The sequence below is a fragment of the Ictidomys tridecemlineatus genome, chromosome 11 (assembly GCF_052094955.1).
Source record: "Ictidomys tridecemlineatus isolate mIctTri1 chromosome 11, mIctTri1.hap1, whole genome shotgun sequence".
Classification (NCBI taxonomy): domain Eukaryota; kingdom Metazoa; phylum Chordata; class Mammalia; order Rodentia; family Sciuridae; genus Ictidomys; species Ictidomys tridecemlineatus.
Genome location: NC_135487.1, coordinates 13,081,891 through 13,103,552, shown reverse-complemented (window position 1 = coordinate 13,103,552; position 21,662 = coordinate 13,081,891). Strand labels below are relative to the sequence as shown.

The following is a 21,662-nucleotide window of genomic DNA, read 5'->3' as shown; positions in this document are numbered from 1 at the left end:
TAGAGAACTGATACAGCCAGGCAGCAGGAAAGCGACCTGCTCTTGTTGGCCCCGCAAGTTGAAAGGGACGGCTGTGGCAAGGCAGGGCACCCCTCCAGCCTTGATTCGGGACACCCCCCAGCCTTTTTTGAACAGGTCTCTGTCTTCTGCAGAGGCAGGCAAAGAAGCGTTGGTGTCCCTTAACTTGAGCAAAGGGTCACTTTTATTATTGTTGTTGCTACTGGAAAGAAAAACACAATTTGCAGATAGAGAGAGTGGAGGGTTTTGGGGGGTCCGTAATAATTTTGTCAATCAAACTGGAATGATGGGGGAGCCACCAGGAAATGACCTTAAAAGTCAGAAGAGAACCCAAGGCCTTGAGTTCATCCTTTTCTATTTCCGAGTTCTTCAATTCCACAATATGTTTTATTTTCACTAAAATGCTGTGCGGCATCAACTACTCAGTCACCCAGAGCTTGTGAAGACAAAACACTTGTGTAAAAGCCTGTGCACCGTGGATCATTGTATTCTGGCAGCTGCTCAGGACATCAGTGTCCCCCTTTACCACTAAACACCAGCCACAAGGCCTTTATCTCTCATCAGATAAGAACACAACCCTGAGAGCATGCCGAGAGCCTGTCTTTGAGGCCCTGTTCCTTGGGAACAAATTCCATGTCATCAGAGTTCAGCAGAGGCAGGAGCCCTCTCTCTAATGACAGATTGATGGAGGGATTTTAACCTCGCGCAGGTAGAGAGCTGGCGTGGGACTCTGTGGGTGGCACTGCCTGGAGTTAGCACAGCGGACTGTCTGGAAGAAAAGAGATAACTGCGAAGGGCGGGGAGCAAGGACAGACGGAATCCATGAAGAGGAGTGGGACCCCCCGGGTGGACAAGATCCATGTGGGTCTCAACTCCTTCAGCCCCAGGGTGCGGCGAGAAGCTGGAGTCAGAGAAGGCCCAGGAGAGAGCCAGCAGCGAGGCCAGGCGTGGGCAGCGCATCTGTGCTGCACACAGGTCCTGCGCTCGGCTCCCAACTTCCAAGTAGGGAAAGAAACCTGGCTTCACTTCCACCTTCCACATCTCACACAGATCATCTCCCAGGGCCCTGCTGACCCAGGACTCCGCAGGGTCAGGAATTCTGGGAAAAGGAGTTTAGGCTTAGTGACATCATTCCGATTCACCACACCTGCCTGGGACAAATCAAGATGGGTTTTTTCCAGCGTCTGCTGAAAGACCTGGCCCGGCTGCCAGGCTCCCCTGGGGCTGCCGTCTGCTTTACCGGCTAAGAAAAGACCCAGCTTTGGCATCTGGTACCCCGCTGATCACCCCACCCCACCCGTGTTCCTCGCTACCTGTGTGTCCCCAGGCAGAGCACTTGGCCTCCCTGAGATTCCGTCCCACCCCTACCATGGGTGGGGACACCAGGCTCATGGGTGCTGCTGCCGCCCAGGCAGGACTGGCGGGACTCCAGGTACTCAGCAGGCCTTAGCCCTCCCCACTCTGTCTCCACCAGTGGACTCCCTTGGACTGCTTTTCAGTGGGGGACCGGTCTGAGCTCCCCCCGTAGGCACACATGTGCGTACAGATCATGTTATCAACGGGGGGGAGGGGGGGTGTTTTAATCCAAAGCCCGATTTCACACACCAGCAGAGGACCTACTGTGACAAGGCCACATGTCCACTGAGTGTCACTGAGTGACCTCTGGTGACACCCCTGCCAGCCAAAGAACAGGCAAGTCACAGTTTGGGGCTCACTTAGCTCTCATTGCTTCCCCAGAGCTGTCCACAGCAGGAAAGGCGGGTCCCCTGGGGTCTCCTCCTTGGAGGATGAAGCCTAGAGCCCCAGACAGACTGACCTCCCAGGGCAGCCTCCGAAACCAGAGAGGCAGTTAGAGCAGAGAAGAAATGTAGCTGGGCCTCGGCTGGGATCCAGGGGGGTCTCCTGGGAACCCCAGTGTAGGTGAATCCCTCAATTGCTCTGAGTTGCATTTTCTTCCTTTATGAGCAGGAGTTGAAGACAGAGCAGGAGAGTGGGCAGAGCCCAGGGTTGGTAGAGCCAGGACTTGAGGTAGGATCCTACTTCCACTGTCGATATGCTCTGTGACTTTGGGAAAGTCACCTAACTTCTCTGAGCCCAGATTTTCTAGTAAATCTATGAAGGTCCTCCATGGTCCCTTCAGCTCAAACCCAGGTCAGCCTGTGGTGTTTCTTTTATAACCTCACGGCATCCCTCGCCTGGCCCTCGAGGGAAACTTCCTATTACCTCCCCATATACATTCAACATTGGACCTGGGCAATGGCTTTGACCTTTAAAATGTAGTGAGCAAATTGGGCACTGAATCCCTACTCTGTGTTGCGTTGTTAAATATAGACACTCCTCAGTCTATATCAAAACACTAGTATATTGAGAGTGACTCATAAAATTAAATTTTATTTAGAAAATGTTTGACACTGAAGGTTTTTAAATATAGATCCCATTCATCATGTGGCTATTTTGGGGTATGTCAGTGTAAAGAAGCCAAAAGTTCCTGTCTTGGAAAGGACTCTCCTTTAATTTGGAATACATCCTTTCTTCCTATAGGATTGGTGTTAATGCCCTTTCTTCTACAAATTGGTAGATGAGTTGGGTTTGTGTCGTTACTTGGCAAAAATAAACCACATAACTGAACCCTAGTTAAAAACAACAACAACAAAAAGAACTGCTCTCTGAACCCCAGAATCCCAGTATCCCGTGTATTTGAATCAAGAAAGGCATTAGAAGCCTCATTTTACAACAAGGAATGTTTCTTTTTCAGAGATTGAAAATCAGAGAGGTTCAGTAATGGGCTGAAAACCACACAGCTGGAAGAAACTAGAGCTGGGATTTGAATGCTGCTTTCTGTAGCCTGGAAGCCTAAGCTGGTGTGTAACCGCCCATTATCTTCCCTCCACTCCCTTGGGGAAGAGTGAGATCCAGTGCTTGGCTGAGGGAACCCCCAAGGTTTAAAAAAAGAGTCCAAAAGAAGTCCCCCAGCTCCTCCAGTCCCACCCGCTCCCTTTGTCTCTGAGAGAATGCAGGTAACTTTGGACTCAGTGTCCAAAGGTAGAGAAAGAGGCAGAGGGAGGTCCCTGTGTGGTTTTTATCATCCTCAAGAATGAATTTTATTTAACACCCAGAGAGCGGGTTTATGGAATCAAGTTTTCTTTGGCTTGAGCAAAAATTCCCTGAAGGATGATTCTGAAAATCTGATCAGAGAAACAGAAAAGTAAGTGCGCCCTTGTCCTGGAGCTGGGACAGTGGTCCCAGCCTCAGAGGGGCTGGCCTTACAAGTGGAGGCCCAGGGACCTTGGGGTCCTTGCTGAGAGTTCTAGAACATTCTCTTGGGACTCTCTGGGGGACAGGAAACCTAGGGCTCCTCCAGGCCCAGTGGAGCAGGGAGAAAGAAGGAGACCTGGAAGCAGCCGTCAGGACCCAGCAGAGAGGGCACTCCGCTGCAGGCGAGGACAGAGGACAGCCACCGAGGGCAGCTAGGAGCAGAAGATGTTGGGGAAGTACTGGTAATGAGGGTTGTAGCTCCAGAGGTTTCTCTTCAGGCAGTAGACAAGCTTCCGGTCACAGGCACAGAGACCCACTTGACAGAAGGGCCCGTGTTCTGCAAAAGACACGCCAAATCACCATGAGGACCGAAGGGTCCTCTCTACCAATAAATACTGACTTGCTCCAAGGGGAGCTGAACTCAGAGGCAGGAGAGTCCCAGGCCTGAATGGGAGCCGCAGCCTTACCACAGATGACCAGGCCCCGCGTGAATCGGTACTGGTACGACTGTGTCCGGATGCCACAGCCCTCGTCCTCCAGCCGCCCATAGCAGCGGTCGTGCATCCAACAGCACCTGCCAAGGCGAGAGACTCGGACCCTGAGTGAGGGGGAACCTCCTGACCCCTCGTCCCTGGGAAAGATACCAAGGAGAAATAGTTCTTGTCAAGCGTGGACAAAATTAGAGCTGGGGGGGAGGACCCCTGTCGGCCTGTCTGTCTGTTCTAAGGACTTTCTGAAACCCCACGAGAAGTCCCCACTGTCCTTCGCGTGCCCCGTGCCTGGTGCAGCTTGCTTGCACGCACACAGATCACTGGAACAAAGTTTATGTTCAGCATTCTTTAAGCCTGGGACAGTTCAGAGAAGACACTCTGGACAGAGTGTGTGCTCAGCAAGGCACCTCCAGCAGCGAGCTGAAGCCAGCTCCTGCCCAGGACCCCCAACACCCGTGAGCTTTGTATCCAAGCAGCTCATGTCAATTTCTCCCTTTTCAGCTAGTAAAAGCTTCCCGTGTGGCAACCTTCTAGATCTGCCCATAGTTTACCAGGGCACAGGAACTCCCTTTGCAACTCTCTGCTGTTCCCAAGTCAATACTGCTATTCTATTTCGGTTGACATCCCTAACTGGTGCACAAGCGGGATCATATCCCTTTTGCAGAGGTCGCCTAAGTGGATACCGTAACAGGACCTGGTACCATGGCTGAGTACTTCCCTCTTCCGCTAGGGATGCCACTGGCCATTTTCCTGACCTGCGTTTGCCTACTGAGCTCACAGTAAGAGGACACTTCCCAGGCCCTCTTGCAGGTAGGTGTGGCCTGGAGAATGTGGGAGGAAGTGCTGCAGATGGCTTCCACACCTCAGGAGAACCTCCCACCTGCCTTCCACTTTCTTCTCTTTCTCCACCTTTGACTGGATGGAGATGAACCAGCCGAAGACCCTGCAGCCACAGAAGATGGCCATGCCATAGATGGGAGGGGCCTGGTCCCCTCAATCAGCACGTGATTTGCATGCAACTGCTGTCTGAGCAAAAAAAAATTAATCTCTAGTATGTCAAAGACAGCTAAAGTTGCATTTAAATTTTTTTTTGATTTGCAGAAAAATTATGATCATACAGGCAAAACACCCAGTTTCCCCCATTACTAACACATTACTGTTAGTATGACTTCTGAACTCCTCTGACATGCTCCTGTTGACGTGGGGCTTTGTTTTGTTTGATTGATTCTTCTTGGCACTATAAGCAGCTACAGCCTCATCTTGTACATTTCCTGCCCGATAGGACTAGCCACTTTGTTCCAGAAGCTTTGATTCCTCTTAGTGAAGAAAGGCACGAGAAGCCAGATCAAGGCTCGAGGTGTGCTTGTGCAGAGCAAAAATATATGTTCAGATGAACGTGTCTAGATACACACATCATCCCATATTCCTGTATGGAGCCATCCACATCTATGTGAAGGTAAACGGAGTCCACACTGACGTCTCCAGCTCAAATCCATTACCACACGGCTCATACTAGCGCCTCTCTGTCTTGTCTATAAACTCCACTCCAATAGCGAGGGGTTCGACTCCAGCCACCACCCACCATTCATGGGTATCAGGATTGTTAACTCCATAGGTTGAGTTTCTCCTTCTCACACATTCTTCTAGGATCGACACTTCCCAATTAAGAGGTGGACCCTAGTTCCCTTCTTTCTAGCCCTTTTAATTTTTTATTTTGAGACAGGGTCTTGCTAAGCTGCTAAGGCTGGTCTCCTACTTGGGATCCTCCTGCCTCAGCCTCTCGAGTCACTAGGATCATAGGCATCCACCACTGTGCCCAGATTTCTTCTTTCTCTTTGATTGGCACATAATAACTGCACATATTTATAGGGTACAATGTGGTAATTTGATACATGCATTACTATGCAATGATCAAATCAGGGTAAGTAACATATCCCTCTCCTCAGACATCCAGCATTCCTGTGTGGTAAGGCCATTAGGAACCCCCTCTTCCAGCTACTTTGAAATGTCTACTATGTTACTAACCATGGTCAATCTGCTGTGTCACTTGGAATATCAGAATTTATTCTTCATGCCTAATTGTAACTTGTACTTCTTAAAAGCTTTGGGGCAGCCTCATCCAAGGGGACAGCGTAAGTGACACTGTGTAATTTCTGAGGTTGTTGGTAAATATGCCATCCTTTTTGTGTTTTTGCTTTGCAGTTTGGGATCATTCTTTCTTAGAACTCAAGAGCTGCCATGCTGTGAGGAAGCCCAAGCATGCTGGGAGAGGCCTCAGTGGGAGGAACTGAGGCCCCAGAATTGAATTCGCTGATGTGGGTGCAGAGCCCAGAGCCTCAGTGGCACTAGTGACAATCAGCTCACCAGTCCGTGCCATCCTTGGGAGTTCCTCGGCCGCCCCAGCCACAGTAACAGCCATAGAAGCCGTAGTTCTTCAGGGCATTCTTGCCGGTCACCTTCTCGATCATGGACTTCAGGTCCAGCAAGCCCCCTGGCACGGCAGGCACACCTGAAAGACAGCCCATGTCCCCAGGTGACACTGCTGCGGTCTGTTCCCAGCATCTCTTGCCCTTTCTCCCACCCTCTTTTATTCTCCTAATTAGCTGGAGGGTGCGAGGTGGGGAAGGGCAGGCAGCATGGAGAGACGGAGAAGAGTCGGGCTTAGAAAATAAGCAGACTTGGGGTCAAATTCTGGCCCTGACACTAATTTGAATATAGGATTGAAAAGGCCTCTTCATCTCTCTTTAGTTTCCTCATCTGGAATATATGGGGGCCTAAAATTAGCACCTACCTCTTGGAGTTGGCAAGATACAGTATAAATTCTGAGCACAGTGGCAGATGCATCATAAGGGACTGAGACATATTGGGTATAAGTCACACGGTATCTGCGCAAAGCAAGCAGACATGAGCTTCCTGTCCCTCTTGCGATGTCCCTTCTTCCCCATCCCCTTTCTCTAACACCTTTGAAAACATAAGAGAGGGTGGGGCCCTTGGAAGTCCCTGAAGCCAGCTCCTTCATCTCACCAGTTGGGAACCTGGGGTTTCCCCTGAGGCCAGAAGGAAAAGCATCCCGGCTCTCTCCCCTCCCTGCGCCAAGTGTGGTTCCTCCTGGGGTCCCCAGAGATCGGGAAAGACATGGAAGAGCAGGACTGCCTGTCAGGGCTGTGTGCGGGGTCACAGGGTGGTGGCCAAGCCCAAAGCCAGGTATGTGATCACCTCCAAGTTGAGGGGGCGCCTAGAGCAGGGTCTGCAGAGGACCTGGACAGGCCGAGCAGAGAATGGCCCGGGAATCACGGGCTGAACTATTTCAATAAGGGTCTTGGGTTCCACTTTGGTCTCTTTGTTTTGGCCTCATTTTATTTTGCATAACAGGAAAAAGAAAATTTCCCTTCCTATATTTGCAAGCTGCCCATCTTCATGCTCACAACCTCATATGTTCAACGTCTGAATTCTTTCGCAGCCCGCCTGTCCCCACCATTGTCCTCCATGAGACAAGGAAGCCGAGGCCCAGGGAGGTGAAGGCGCTCGCTGCATCCACATCAGCGCAGTAAAAGCAGAGCTGGACGCAAATGCCAGGCTCTACGAGCTCAAGACTGGCCTCTCACTCCAAGGGGGTCACTCAGAGGACATGGGGCCAGCACTTACCATAAGCCAGGAACCAAGCCAGTGTGAGGAGCCCCTTCATCTCTGAGGTTCTGGAAAAGAAACAGCCCACGACATGTGCAGCAGGCAATGCCCTGGGGCCCAGCAGACCCCTCTCGGCTCCCACCAGGTGTACCCATTCCCCTGCTCCCACCTTGGGGGGGGGACAATAAACAGATAAGCAGTCCACTCCAGCCAGAAAGGACGAGACAAGCCTTTAGGAGACAGGAGCCATTAATGGAAGGATTGGTGGGGTGGGGACATTGTCCCCATCAGAGGTGGCAGAGAACTCTCCCATCACGAGTCCCTGGACATACTTGCCCACATGGCAGAGATGTCCAACAGAACCCATAGAAATGGGTAGGACTCTTAAGTGGAGGTTTGGTGGCATGAGTTGAAGGGCAGGGACTAGCTTAACCTGGAGAGCCATGGAGGAGGAGGAGGACAGAACCCTGGACACAGAGTGGTGGGCACTGAGGGCACAGGGGAGCTGGTGTCCACATCTTGTTCCCTGGCATCTCCCCAGGCTTCTGTCCCCTGTTATCAGGGCTCTTCCTGCTGGTTCTCTCAGGGCAGAAGGTGACAACTGACCCTTGTAGCTCAGCCCTGGAAAGAGTGCCTGGCCCAGGATGCGTGCTCAGGAACGGAGCCCAGCACCCAGGAGGCGCAGGGGCTTTCCGGGCCCTCTGGTGGTTTTGTGGGCCACAGAGACTCTGCGGGCCTTTTGGAGGTAAGCCCCTTCCTCCAGCTAAACAAACCAAAGACACAGGATTGTATCTGCCAGCTGCACTCACGGACAAACAGAAACTAGGTTGGGTTCATTATTATTTTATTAATTATTCTCCTGATTTTAAAGGAATTTAAAGTTAAAACTTTCCCCTGGGCCCAGGCACTCTGTCTACCCTTTGAATAAGAGGACTTGGTGCTTGTGACAGCTCTGAAGGTTTCCTTGTCCCTATGTGCCAGTGGGACACCGAGGTTCAGAAAGCTCCAGGAACTGGCCAGAGATCATGCAGCCAGAGCGGAGCAGGGGCTAGGAAGCGAGCCCAGGCCTGGTGCCCTTCCCTGAGCTGCAGGGCTCCCTTCCAGGGGGCAAATGCTCCAACATCCCAGCACTTCCTAAGATTTCCTTAGAACCGTCTTTGGCAAAAACACCCGCCATTGGCCTGGAGTCCAAAAGCAGTCACAGCCAAAAGGCGGAGGAAATTCCACCTCTCCGGCCACTGCGTGCCTCTGCTTGGGCCTCTCACAGAGATCTCCTACCGCGGCTGCCTGCTTCTCGCCCCTCCCAGGACCCCAACATCCCTGTTCACCCACAGCTGCTTGCCTGGCCTGTGGTCAGGACTCCCCCTACTTGCCATGTTGTCTCCAAGTCCCTGAGTTGAAGGGTCCCTTGAGCCAGGGTTCTGCCTGAGCCCCTGCCACCTCCCCAGGCCCAGCCTCCAAACACTCAGCTCCAGGTCCCAGCGGCTCCTGGCTACCAGGCTGGCATTTGTCCAGCAGCTCCTCTGAGCTCCAAGAACATTCCTGAACATTCTGTCCATCCTCAGCCTCCACTCCGAGGCGCCAAACAGCCGAGGGAAACGGCCCTAGACCCTCCCTTTCACATCAATCTTCTCTGCTGCTCTTGGAACTGAGGAAGGGCACAGGGTCAGTTACCACTGGACCCCTGGATGCCTCTGACGTGCAGGCACCGTCCACTGTCTCCTCGAACCCACCAGTGGCCTTGGCAGGTAGACATTGTTAAACCGGCCATCTGTCCCCTTAAACAGTTATAGTTTAATGAATGAATAACAGTGGTTGGTTTTATGGATTCTGGAAATTGACGCTCAGGCAGGTGAAATGAATTGCCCAAACAGAGCATCTCCTCCTTTGACTGTGTTAAACATGCATTGTATCTCCTTTTACGATGCTTTGACATCTTGGGAGCCCTGCTGACCAGGTGGGACTGTCCCTTCTGGGGTAGCTAATTCCTAGAGGCCTCAATCCCCTCTCCAGTGGGGATACCTTTCACATGCAAACCCACCCACCCAAATCCTGGACCCAGCACCTATCTTACCTAAGGCTCACAGGTCCCCATGTCCCCCCAGGCCAGGTTTTGGACAGCTGGGGAAGCCACGGAAATGATTCAAACAAGACAAGCCTGAACCGTGGTGAAATTGTGCATCTGTACCCACGCTGGCACTGCTCCACGTGGCCCTGCATGACCCTGCAGACCCTCTCCTCCTGATCACTGTACAGAGCACACTCTTGAATGGCATTGCCTTCCACACCGGAATGAAACCAACACCCACGCAGGGTTAGAGCTCCGCGGGCTGCAGGCTCCCGGGGTGAGGGGCAGCAGGTGCCCCTGCAAGTGTGAGCCAGACAAGGTTCATTCGCAGAGGCTCAGAGCAGCCTCCAAACAGCTGTCCTTCTGTACCTTCTGAATAAGAGGACTTGGTGCTTGTGACAGCTCTGAAGGTTTCCTTGTCCCTATGTGCCAGTGGGACACCGAGGCTCAGAAAGCTCTAGGAACTTGCCAGAGATCATGCAGCCAGCGCGGAGCAGGCCCTTGCGGGAGGATGTGGCATTGCCTATTTTTATCCAATGACCACAGAGAGCGGGGCACAGCCACCAGATAATTTCAGAGTGGAGCCGCAGCTGCAGTCATGAGAGGTGGATGGAGGCCTGAGGGCAGGCACTGGAGGCCAGGAAGTGGTCAGATTGTTGGAAGGACAGGCTCTCCAAGCCCAGATGCAGAAGCCCCGTGTCCCAGGAGCCCCTGTTCACATCTTCCAGCTGGGAGGCGGAGCAGCAGGCCCCTTGTACAGATGAGCCCCGAGCTATAGGAGGCTGCTCCCTGGGCCCTGCTCCCTCACTGGGGGCCAGGCTCTCCTCACACAGCCCCCCTCTGAGTCCTGCTCCCCACACCCCCATCAGAAAAAGGCAGCCCCAAGATAGAGATTCTCACCAGTGAGCTCCTCGCTGTCAGGCCTGGAGAAGAGGCGACAGCCCGCCGCCTGCTTTTAAGGGCCGTCTGCCCGCCTCCCACACTCCTGCCTGGGCCAGCTCCAAGATTCCCGGTAACTCACATAAGAAGCCCTATTTCTCTTCTCAAGACCCCTGGGGATTTTTTCCCTCTCTGTATTCAGAAGCAGTTATTTCCTGAAGCACGTCACCAGCCTGTTGGATTTAAGAGACCCATTGAGGAGGATTTGGCTTGGGCCACCCGTGGTCCCAGGACTGGAGCTCTGGGGTCCCCTCCCAGATGCATCTCGCTTCCTCCCATCACAGTCAGCCTTTGTCTCGTTTGCCCGGCTGGTGGCTCCTGGCACTCTGTCTCAACCCAGGGACAACCCTGGAAGCCATAAATGCATATGCCCCAACCCCTATCCTACTCCTGTTACTCCCAACCTGCCAACCTCCAGCGTTCTTTGGAGCCTGCAAATACCCCACTCTGGAGATGCCACAGAATGTCACCTCCTCTGGGAACCTGAGTCTGCTGAGTTCCTGCATCTCGTCCCTTTGGAAAGCACAAGGCTTCTAGGTAGAGAGGCCAGCTGCATCCCAGCTCAGCCCTGGGCAGCTGTGTGACTGTGCTGAGCAGGCTGGGCCCTGCTCTCTGTGACTCTGTGATGTAGAGAACAGCAGCTTCCAGGCTGGGCCTAAACCTGAGCGTCTCCATTCTGTGAATCAGAGTTCGCCGTGAGCTGCTCCATTGTGCGTTGAAGTGCTGAGGTGGGACCATCCACACCTCGTTCACACAAGAAAAAACAACTACCGTCTACCTGGCACCGCCGTAAGGCACGAATGATAAATAAATTGATCGTGTAGACAAGAATGACCAAGTGTGAACTTACCAAATTAATCAGAAACACACGGATACATGGGATCATAAATGGGTGTATGACTCAAACTGGAAAATCCAGGCCCGTGGCTTAGTGAACGCACCAGCCCACCAGGTGATGCAGCCCCCTCATGAAGGAGGAGGAATCTGAGATGACATGCTGGCACTGTGGTGACCCCCATCCCCTGGTCGCTCATCACGAGCCTTGCCCAGGAAAATTGCCACTGCAATGAACCTCCAGATCTCTATCTGGAGCTTCAGTAGAGAGGTTTCTCCTGCCCGTGATGACCACACGCGTCCACTCCAAGCTGATACTGTGAGTCTGCCATCCGTCCAGAGTTTGGCCTGCAGTAGGTCCCTGTGCTTTGACAGCTCTGCGCCCCAAACAAGTTCTTGCATTGGTTCCTAATATTATCAGATCATTCTCAAATTCTCTGCTCTCTGCCTTTGCTCTCAGTCCAGACTCTGGGACCCTCGGCCCTTTCTTAGCCTTTCTGTAACTTACATCCATATCCATATCTATATCATCTATATCCATATCCATATCTATATTTATATCTATATCCATATCTATATTTATATCCATTTCCATATCCATATCTATATCTATGTTAGAGCGGGGTTTTCTGTAACATACATGTGTATATATAGAGTTGTGTAAAGTGCGATGTGGGACCTTGAGTGTTACAGACATAAGAAATTAAGATTGGAATAAAAGGACCTGTCGTCTCCCTGCGCATGACTACTAGGTGGCCCGCAAGTTACCACAAGCAACTGCCCCTGGTGGCCTGTAAACATTTTGTCATTCAGCAGGTTTGGACACTGTGGAAAGACACAACGTGTCTGTTAATGTCATAGCTTGCTCATGACAGTGATCCTGGCCAAGTCACTGCACTTCTCTGCTTCTTCAAGTGAGATTTGAAAACAGTGGTTCCCTCCAGCCCCAGAGGCTCCTGGTGGAGAAGGGACACAAAGTAAGACCTAGAAAAGGAGGCCGGGCAGGGAAGGGCTTGGCTCAGCCGGTAGCTCACCGACTACAAATCCTGAGTTCGAATCCTGGCTTCCTGGCTACTGGCTGCCTGGCCTCAGGGCTGGTGGGAGTTCACCTGCCTCTATTGAATTGTCAGGTTCAATAGATTGATGCATGGACAACACCCAGAGCAGTGGCAGACACAGAATAATGCCAATGAGGGGATGACGGCTAACCTTCCAGAGTGTTGCACAGGGCATAGACGGCTCCTACTATTCGCCACTCTGGGCTTCTGTTAATCCCTGCACCACCCACCCCCACGGCACGCTTTTCTGAGATGTCTCGGGGGTGGGGGGGGCATTGCCTCTTCTTGCCCGCCTCCTGTCCCGTCCATCAGCATCAGAAGGAGCCCTTCCTCTGGGCCCCCTGAACACTTCTCTCCCTAGGACCTGACCACTGGGTTCCCTGGGGAGCCCTGTGAATTCAGTTCAAGGCCATGTACATACTATATACATGTGTCGTCTACTACATACATCCATCCACGTGTCATCTACCACATGCCAGGCGTTGCCTGGGATCCAGCCGTGAACGAGGCAGGGACCTTGCGTTCTGGTGGGGAATGGAGAGATCCCGGGTGCGGGGATGACGATGGGGAGAAATCTGTTCTGCATTTTCATTTCTCCTTCTCCACCTTTAAGGACACTCATCTCGTCATCCTGAACCAGAAAAAACTGAGACAAAAAAAGAAAGCCCCCAATTCCCTTGCCCCGAAGGACCCTTTCTAGCTCTCCTTTTCCTCTAAAGGCCACAGCTCCGCCCGGGAAGCCTCCGCCCCTTCTCCTCCCCTCCCCACCCTCTGCGTCTTGGATTTGGCCACATGGACTCGCAGGCACCCCCAAGCCCGGCATTGCCCCTCCACCTCCGGGTCCAGCTCCTCCCTCTCCGCCGCCTTCCTTCTGGTCTCCACGAGGCCTAAGGTGCCAGCGGCCCTCCCCGGGCTCACCCAGCCGCAACCTGCTGCCCTCTGGGGCTGCTTGCTCTCCTCCACCCGCCCGGGCGAGCCCATCGGTGGCAGGGATTTCACTCTTATTTCCATGCAGGTGTCTGGGAGGTGAGGGCCGGGAGGTGTGGGCTGAGTGGTGTTTGGCACTAGTTCGGAGTCAACAAGTGACATTTAATAAAAGGAGTGTAAGACAAGGTGCCATGCCAGGTCAAGACCCCACGCTTCCAGGCACACCGACCTGGGTTCAAGCCCCTGTCTCATCTCTGGCCTCCTGACCCCTGAGCAAGCTCTTTGGCCTCTTCTGGTCCCAGTTTTCTTGTAAACTAGAATACTCCTGGAGCCAGCTCCGGTTACTAGTTGTGATAATCCAGCCAGATGAGTCAGCAGAGGGTGCCTGGCACCTTTGTGTTACTGTCCTCCCAGGTGACTGAGAACCCCAGAAGAATTAAGCACTGTGTCTGTTTCTCCTCTGTGCCCCAGCACAAGGCACATAGTAGGTGCTCAGGAAAAGTGTACTGAGTGCACGCATCGCTTCTCTGGCTCTAGTTCCATGCTCACCCCGCTGCTTCCACACACACTCCCAACGTCATCGCCCCAGAAACACAATACGGCTGCCTGATATTCCAGCTCAGTGACCCCTGGGGACCTCAGAACTAACTTCACTGTCTCCCTCCCAGCCCAGTCTCTCCAAATTCTCTTTCCTTCAGCCATCTACACCTTAATGATTAAAAACACCCTCTACCACTTCCGTCCCAACAGAGCGGGGTGGAATTCTGCTCTGATCGTCTCTGACCCCAGCAGGAGAAGGTCTGACCCACGATAGCTCCTCAGGAAGAATTTGTGGAATGAAAGTAGCATCTGACACACACGCTCATTCTCTGGCACTGGCTCATCCAGGGGCTGAAGTCCCCCGAGGAGCTGGACATTCTTGCCCCAAGAACCTGAGCTGTGGAGACACCCCTGGCCCCGTGCGGTGGTGTGCAGCCCCTGGCACCTAGGACGATGGCCAGGGCTCACTGTGGGAAAGTCTCCTGGGAGCTCTCCTCCTCCTCCAGGTGGTTTCCCATGACTCCTTCCACAGGGCGCTGGCCTGTCTTTGGAGATCTCCTCCCACACTCTGTCCACTCCGGCCTTTCCCGATGGAGGGGATTCTGAGGCTGATGGCTTGGGAGAGGAGAACTCATAACATTGAGCATCCTCTAGGGCACAAGTGCAAGGGCAAGTTCAAGGTCAGCACTGCCACGTTCCTGAGTCCTCTCAAAGTCCAGCAAGGCACACACTCCCACTCTGTCAGTAAGGAATCCAAAGGGCGGGCGGTAGGTAGCTTCCCTGAGGTCACATGGATGGGAAAAGGACTCGGAATCTGAGCCTCACCCATCTGGCACGCAGTCCGCCTTCTTTCCGTTACCCAGGTCGGCACCATCACAGGACATCTGACCAAGGGCCTGTGGTTTCCCTCTAGGTGAAAGGAGAAGTGAAAGCTGAGTTCCAGTTAGTTCAATGAGCTCCTGGTCCCAGGAAGTTCGGGATGAGTGGGACTGGATCTGGATTCTGCCCAGGACTCTGTACACTCCTAGGGAAGGCCCGGCTTGGCCTATGCAGTGCTTTTTATTTTTAATTTTTTGAATTCTAATTTGTTATATATGACAGCAGAATATGTTCCAATGCACAGTACACATATAGAGCACATGTTTTCTTATCTCTGGTTGTATACAAAGTACGTTCACACCTTTCGTGTCTTCATACATGCACTTAGGGTAGTGATGTCCATCTCATTCCACCATCTTCTGTTACTCCCATGCCCCCTCCCTTCCCCTCCCACCCCAAGGAACTGACAGACACCTCTCAGAAGATGATATGCAATCCATCGACAAATATATGAAAAAATGTTCAACATCTCCAGCAATGGGAGAAATGCAAATGAAAACTACTCTGAGATTCCATCTCACTCCAGTCAGAATGGCAGCTATTATGAAGACAAACAATAATAAATATTGGTGAGGATGTGGGGGAAAGGCACACTCATACAGCTGGTGGGACTGCAAGTTGGTGCAGCCAATATGGAAAGCAGTATGGAGAATCCTTGGAAAATTGGGAATGGAACCACCATTTGACCCAGCTACCCCACCCCTCAGTCTACACCCAAAGGACTTAAAAACAGCATACTCCAGGGACACAGCCACATCAACGTTTATAGCAGCACAATACACGGTGCTTTTTTAAAAAAGTAATTGGTTGCCAATACATAAAGGTTAGGTGAATCCAGGTTTCCAGCTTCTCCTTAAAAGACCTGGCAATCTGACGTCATCCCGGGTCCCCCGAGAAGCAGCTTTGCCCATGCACGAGGCGCATTCAGTGTCGCCTTAATCCTCACCACCTGTGTGTCTTGTGCCCAATCTGCATCATGGTGGCTCTCTAGATGGAGGGGTTTCTAGTGGCCCGTCACAGAACTCAGGCTCTGTCCTAATTGTTTACCAATTATGACACAGTGAGTCCCACCACAAGGCTCCAGATCACGGAGCCGAGACCAGCACACGTGCTCAAAGGAGAGTATTTTGACCTGAGCCAAGAAACCTCCTGTGTCCTGGAACATAGTAAACTGGCCTGGGCGCTGGGTTGCCTGTACCCCGACCGCACTGGTGTGACAGGTGGGGCCTGAGCAAGCAAGACACACCCCCACTCTGGTTCTCAGGGAAAGAAACTTTATTCAGGAATCCGAAACACAAGCCACACATCAAAGCGCACGCAGCCAGCCGAGTCCATCAGGGAGTCTGGGTGCTGGTCTATAAAAATGGTAAAAAGTACATTGCAAAAAAATTTAAAAAGAAAAATCACCATTTATTATAAGGACTGGAGGGAGCTCCTGCCCTCTGGGCTCACCCCAACTTCCCAACATTTTATTCACACCAGAGACATGTTCAGAGATGTTGCAAAGAGCCAGTGGCATTATCAAGTGGCAGGTGGATGGGATGGACCACAGATGCCCACTGGGTCTGAGGTCAGTGATGGGGTGATGGCCCCATTCTCGAACATTCCAAATGGTGGTTCCATTTTGACTCTGGGTCTGCCTGTGCTGGCCCCCCTAAGATGCTTACCAGATGGGGTATTTTTTTTCTTTTATTGTTACTTGTTCTAACTAGTTATAAGTGACAGCAGAATGCATTTTGACACATTGTACACAAATGGAGCACAACTTCTCATTCCTCTGGCTGTACAGGGGCAGAGTTCCACTGGTCGAGCAATTACACATGTAATCACACATTCCACCATCTTTCCCACCCCTACACCCTTCCCTCCCCTCCCTCCCCTCTGCCCAATCCAAAGGTCCTCCATTCTTCCTTATCATCCACCCCCAATATGGATCAGCATCCTCTTATCAGAGAAAATATTTGGGATTAGCTTATTTTGCTTAGCATGATATTCTGCCAGCTCCATTCATTTACCTGCAAATGCCATGATTTCATTCTTCTTTAAGGCTGAGTAATATTCCATTGTATGTATATACCACATTTTCTGTAAAAATCCATTCATCTGTTGAAGGGAACCTAGGTTGGTTCTATAGCTTAGCTATTGTAAATTGAGCTGCTATCAACATTGATGTGGCCATGTCACTGTAGTGTGCTGATTTTAAATCCTTTCAGTACTGAGGAGTGGGATAGCTGCTTCAAATGGTGGTCCCATTCCAAGTTTTCTGAGAAATCTCCATATTGCTTTCCAGAGTGGTTGCACCAAATTTGCAGTCCCACCAGCAAGTATGGGTGTACCTTTTCCCCGAATTATCCTCACTGACACTTACTGTTGCTTGTATTCTTGATAGTTGCCATTCTGACTGGAGTGAGATGAAATCTTAAGTGTAGTTTTGGTTTGCATTTACCTAATTGCTAGAAATGATGAACATTTTTTCGTATATTTGTTGATCGATTGTATTTCCTCTTCGGTGAAGTGTCTGTTTGGTTCCTTAGCTCATTTGTTATTATTATTACTATTTTGGTGTTAAGTTCTTTGAGTTCTTTATTTATTCTGGAGGTAAATGCTGTAACTGAGGTGCGTGTGGTAAAGACTTTTTCCCGTTCTCAGGCTCTCCCTTCATGTTATTGTCTCCTTTGCTGAGAAGAAGCTTTTTAGTTTGAATCCATCCCATTTATTGATTCTTGATTCTACTTCTGTTCTCGTGCCTAAGTCCTTGATCCACTTTGAGTTGAGTTTTGTGCAGGGTGAGTGATAGGGGTTTAATTTCATTTTGCTGCATGAGGATTTCCAGTTTTCCCAGCACCATTTGTTGAAGAGGCTCTCTGTTCTCCAATGTATGTTTTCGGTGCCTTTGTCCAGCATGTATGTGGGTTTGTTTCTGTGCCTTCTATTCTGTACCATTGGTCTAATGTCTATTTTGGTGCCAATTTCATGCTATTTTTGTCACTATAGCTCTGCAGTATAGTTTAAAGTCTGGTATTGTGATGCCTCCTGCTTCTCTCTTCTTGGTAAGGATTGCTCTGGCTATTCTGAGTCTCTCTTTTTTTTCCCCAAATGTATTTCATAATTGCTTTTCCTGGATCTATGAAGAACGTCATTGGAATTCTAATAAAAATTGCATTAAATCTGTATAACGGTTTTGGTAGTATGGCCATTTTGACAATATTACTTCTGATTCTTTCTCCTTCTTATGTCACCTTAAATGCCACCTCCTCCAGGAACTTCTCCGTGACCACCTCCCCAAGGACACCCTGCTTTTCCCTCCATAAGCTTGAGCTCTCTTCTTTACCAGTTCACCACTTAGTCCTCCAATCCCTCCCTCTGGAATGTGAGCACCTGCCGGGAGCAGTCTTATCTCATCCTTTGTCACAGTCACCAGCACAGAGCCTCATAGGCACGAGGTGGCCGGCACCTACTTGTGAAGAAAAGAACGCTTGGAGGGATGAAGCCTCGAAGCTGGAGGAAGCGTGTGGCTGGCAGCTTGCTCCCCCGCCTTTGGTGGCAGCGTGTGATGCGCATCTAGTTTGCGGCGCTCACAGCCACTGTGCGGTAACAGGCCCTAAACCAACTTCACCAACCCCTCATCTGCAGCCCACGCTCTGCCTCCGAAAAGCCTGCTCCTCGCAACTGTCCACTCTCAAGAAACTAGCCCCCATCTCTCCTGCTCCTGGCTTCCTCCACCTCTGGAAGGCTCTTTGGAGGAGGCAGGAATGTCACAACAGGTTGTCGCTCTGACTGGCAGGACCCCAGATCGCACCCCAAGTTCTGGACACCTTTATTCCAGCCCACTCCGCCTGCCCCAGCCCCAGGCCAGCTGGGCAGACCTCCTAGAGCAACCCTGGGCAGAGTGGAGTTAGGCGCCAACCCCGCCGGCCCCGCCCCACCAGGGTCACCGGCATCCTCCTGTTAGGAAGGGGAGATGGCACAGCCCTCAGAGCGTCCCCAGTTCTGGGCAGTTGGTCCTAGAAGAGCCCCTTCCCTGGGCTGGGGGAGGACTGCCTCTTTCCAGATGCCTGTGCTGACCCCTCCCCGGCAGAGCGCACGGCCACCTTATTCCCAGGTCCCCACAGCCCCTCCAGCCTCTCTCTCTGCCACCTGCTCCCCACGACATTCCCAGGAGGAAGCTGATGGAACTCTCATTCCCAAGCACACCTGGGTGTCTATCTGTCTGTCTCCCTCTGTCCCCGCAGTTGCTGTCCTTTCTCACTCTCTTTCCATCTTCCTTCTCCCTCTCTCCCCCCTCCACCCCCTGTTCTTCCCTCAAGGCCCTCCTCTTACCCGACCCCTCCGACCCCTACTCCTCTTCCTAGGCTTAACATATGCATCCTTCAGCATCCTTCAGTAACTAGTGAGCACCGAGCGTGTGCCCAAGTGTTTCTGACACTAGGGGGACACAGCTGTGAACAAAGCAGACCTTGCACATTAGCAAGAAAAGACAGAAATACACAAGAGTGTGGCTAATGCTATGGAGAAAAATAAAGCTGGGCAAGGGGAAGAAAGAGAGAGAGAGAGAGAGAGAGAGAGAGAGAGTTGGAGGGAAGGCTTTTGCTGGGGGAAGGAGCCACCAGTGGCCACTAAAGGCCTTACAGAGGAGGTGACACTTAAACAAAGCCATGAGGTGTTGAAAGAGCTGGCTATGAGGATAGCCCAGGGAAGAATTTCCCAGGCAAGGGGAAGAGCGAGTGCAAAGACCCTGGGGTATGAGCCTGCCTGTGAGTTGGAGAAATGAGGAAGCTGGACTCTCCCAGCACCCTGCATTCTCCTGCATCAAAACATCATTCAGTTTGTGCTGCAATGTCCTCCACAGACTGGGAGCAACTTGAGAACAGGGATTGTGCCTTTTATTTAGCTATCTCTAGGATCCAGTATGGAGCATAAGACACATTTATTGATGCCTAAGTTAATCAATGTCTGAACGCACTAGACCGTGAGCCCTTGAGGATGTGCCAATCATCTCCATTCCTGGAAGGACCTGGTACACTGTATGACACAGCCTGAGCCCTAGGAAAAAAGTTGAATGACTAATAGAAATAGCCAATGCTTACTAAGCACAGACACAATGCTAACTTCTTTAAATGCCTTCTCTTATTCTATCCTTAAAAAGATCCTGAGATTCATACTGTTGTCATATTGTTACATTGAACTGTTTGCCCAACCACTTTTCAGTTTGGCCCACAGATTTCTCTGTATGTACCGAGATGAAATCCAACTTGATGTGCAAACAGACGGTGCTTACTAAGGATAGTCCCCTACTCCCATAAACACGGAGTCTCCGCCAAATAAACCAGACCCGAGCCGGAATCAAGAAAAACCAATGATACCTCCCCTCTGAGGTCCCTTCCTTTTCCCTGGCTGTAAATGCAACCTGCCCACGTAGTAGGGTGAGGCATTCTGAACCGTTTCCTCTCTGGACTGCTGCCCCACCCTAAAATCAAAACAGCAACAGCAGCAGCAACGGACTCCGGTCAAGATCGACAACACGAGATTTAGGTCATTTTCTCTTTTAATGATACGCACCTTGCAGATTGGATCAGAGAGGTTCAGAGGAGGACTGGCTCCCGCATCACCCAGCAGGGCAGTGGCAGAGTCCTGAGTTGAGCCTGATCCCTTGGACTCCAAGGCCACGTGTACTTAGCCCAAAACTAAGAGCCTTCCAGAGACAGGGGTCAGGGAGCCGCGGGAGAGGAGGGCCGGATGGAGGGTAAGAAAGGCCAGGAGGGCACTACGCCATCTCTGGGTGCCTTTGTTTGGGCACGGAAGTGGCTGCCACACAGTGGGTGCTCCCAACAGTTAAGGGGATTTAAATAGACGCTGACGATTCCTTTCCCAAAGGGGAATGTTTTCTTGTGGTTTGGGTTAGAGATTAACATAAACACAGTCCTCCCTCACCCTGTCTGTGACCCTGCCCTGGCCTGGCCCCTCTTTAGGGAATGATTTCTGAGCAGCCTCTGCCTTCCCTTTAAGAGTGGCCTGGCTTTAAGCACTACCCCAGCCCTCAGGGTCTCACAAATGATGGTAAAGGACCCCAGCCACCCTAGAGAGATCCTCTGGCAGGGACTCTGCCTGCCCACCCCTTCCAGGGGCCCCTTTCAGGGCTCTCCCTCCCCAGCTGGGGCCCCAGCTGCCCTCCCCGCCCCCCAGCTCGGACAGCCCCTCCACCATAACTGACCTCTTTGGCCTGGTCTCAGATCCTGCTTCTGGGGCCTGTCCCCAGGCGCAGCCTCATCTGGCAGAGCCGGGACCCCCAGGCCCCTCAGGCTGGCGGCCTCCAGCCAGGACATTGGGATCCACAGGCCGGGGATCTTGGGAGGGCAGACTCCTGGCTTCTAGACTCCCAAAGCTGTGAAGGGGAGCAGGTGCTAAAGACGGACCTGGGGAGGGTGTCACCCTGCTCAGCCCCAGCTGCCCTCAGAGATGCAGGAAGTCCAGCAAAAACAGCCCGGTGTGCTGGCTTCCCTGCCAACGGGGCCTGGGCAGCTACCCAGAGCATTCCAGCGCATGTGGGGGGGCGGGACGCAGGGGGAGCCCTGAATTATCCAGGTCATGGCCTTATCCACATCACAAGCCTTGCTAATCCCTTCCTTGGCCCTGTGCTCAGAACTTTCTTAAAGATCTGACAGCCTGCTAAATGTCTTGACTGTGAGGACCTTGGGGCTCCTGGGTCTTGGCCAGGACAGGAGCATGCACACGGACGGGGTGTCCCAGGTGGCAGGAAAACAGAGCCACCGGGGAAGCAAAGGTGCTTCTAGAAGTGAGATCTGAGAGTAGAGACCCCTGGCCAGATATGTGCTGGGTCACGCATTCAAAGACCGTTTCCCAAGTACCAGCTGAGTGCCAGTCTCTGGCTGGGGATCAGTGACGAATAAGTTGAAGTCCTTGCCTTTAGGGGGCTCTGAATTTCATTGTGGAGACTGCACAGGGACCTGCCACCTAAAGCATTGCAGAAATGAAGGAGAGAGAAGCTTGGAGCAGGTGGAGGGACAC

At 52.0% G+C, this 21,662-nt stretch overlaps 1 protein-coding gene across 15 annotated transcripts; it reads right to left on the bottom strand.

The window, feature by feature from the left end:
* Nucleotides 1-2,389: 2,389 nt before the first annotated feature.
* Pla2g5 (phospholipase A2 group V) lies at nucleotides 2,390-21,193 on the bottom strand. Of its 15 annotated transcripts, XM_078025472.1 has the most exons (7): nucleotides 20,848-21,190; nucleotides 10,360-10,571; nucleotides 7,410-7,459; nucleotides 6,556-6,649; nucleotides 6,129-6,273; nucleotides 3,741-3,904; nucleotides 2,390-3,610 (listed from the first exon to the last, which is right to left on the bottom strand). In XM_078025472.1, the coding sequence occupies exons 5-7, from the start codon at nucleotides 6,230-6,232 to the stop codon at nucleotides 3,486-3,488; spliced, it is 393 nt and encodes a 130-aa protein (XP_077881598.1). In that variant the 5' UTR covers nucleotides 6,233-6,273; nucleotides 6,556-6,649; nucleotides 7,410-7,459; nucleotides 10,360-10,571; nucleotides 20,848-21,190; the 3' UTR covers nucleotides 2,390-3,485. The 15 variants fall into 15 exon arrangements, with proteins under 15 accessions (XP_077881598.1, XP_077881595.1, XP_077881593.1 ...); XM_078025469.1 differs by lacking the exon at nucleotides 6,556-6,649 and having other exon boundaries at nucleotides 20,848-21,191; XM_078025467.1 differs by lacking the exons at nucleotides 6,556-6,649; nucleotides 10,360-10,571 and adding an exon at nucleotides 14,583-14,666 and having other exon boundaries at nucleotides 20,848-20,964.
* Nucleotides 21,194-21,662: the final 469 nt, after the last annotated feature.

Bases quoted from the DNA above. Each gene is read 5' to 3' on its own strand.
- Pla2g5 (XM_040288013.2), bottom strand. From the start codon at position 20,959: ATGTCCTGGCTGGAGGCCGCCAGCCTGAGGGGCCTGGGGGTCCCGGCT. The intron at 3,905-6,128 runs GTGAGCTGATTG...TATCTTTCCCAG, and splicing joins CCCAAGGATGGCACGGACTG to GGACGAGGGGTCAGGAGGTT. The intron at 3,611-3,740 runs GTAAGGCTGCGG...TGTCTTTTGCAG, and splicing joins GCGGGGCCTGGTCATCTGTG to AACACGGGCCCTTCTGTCAA.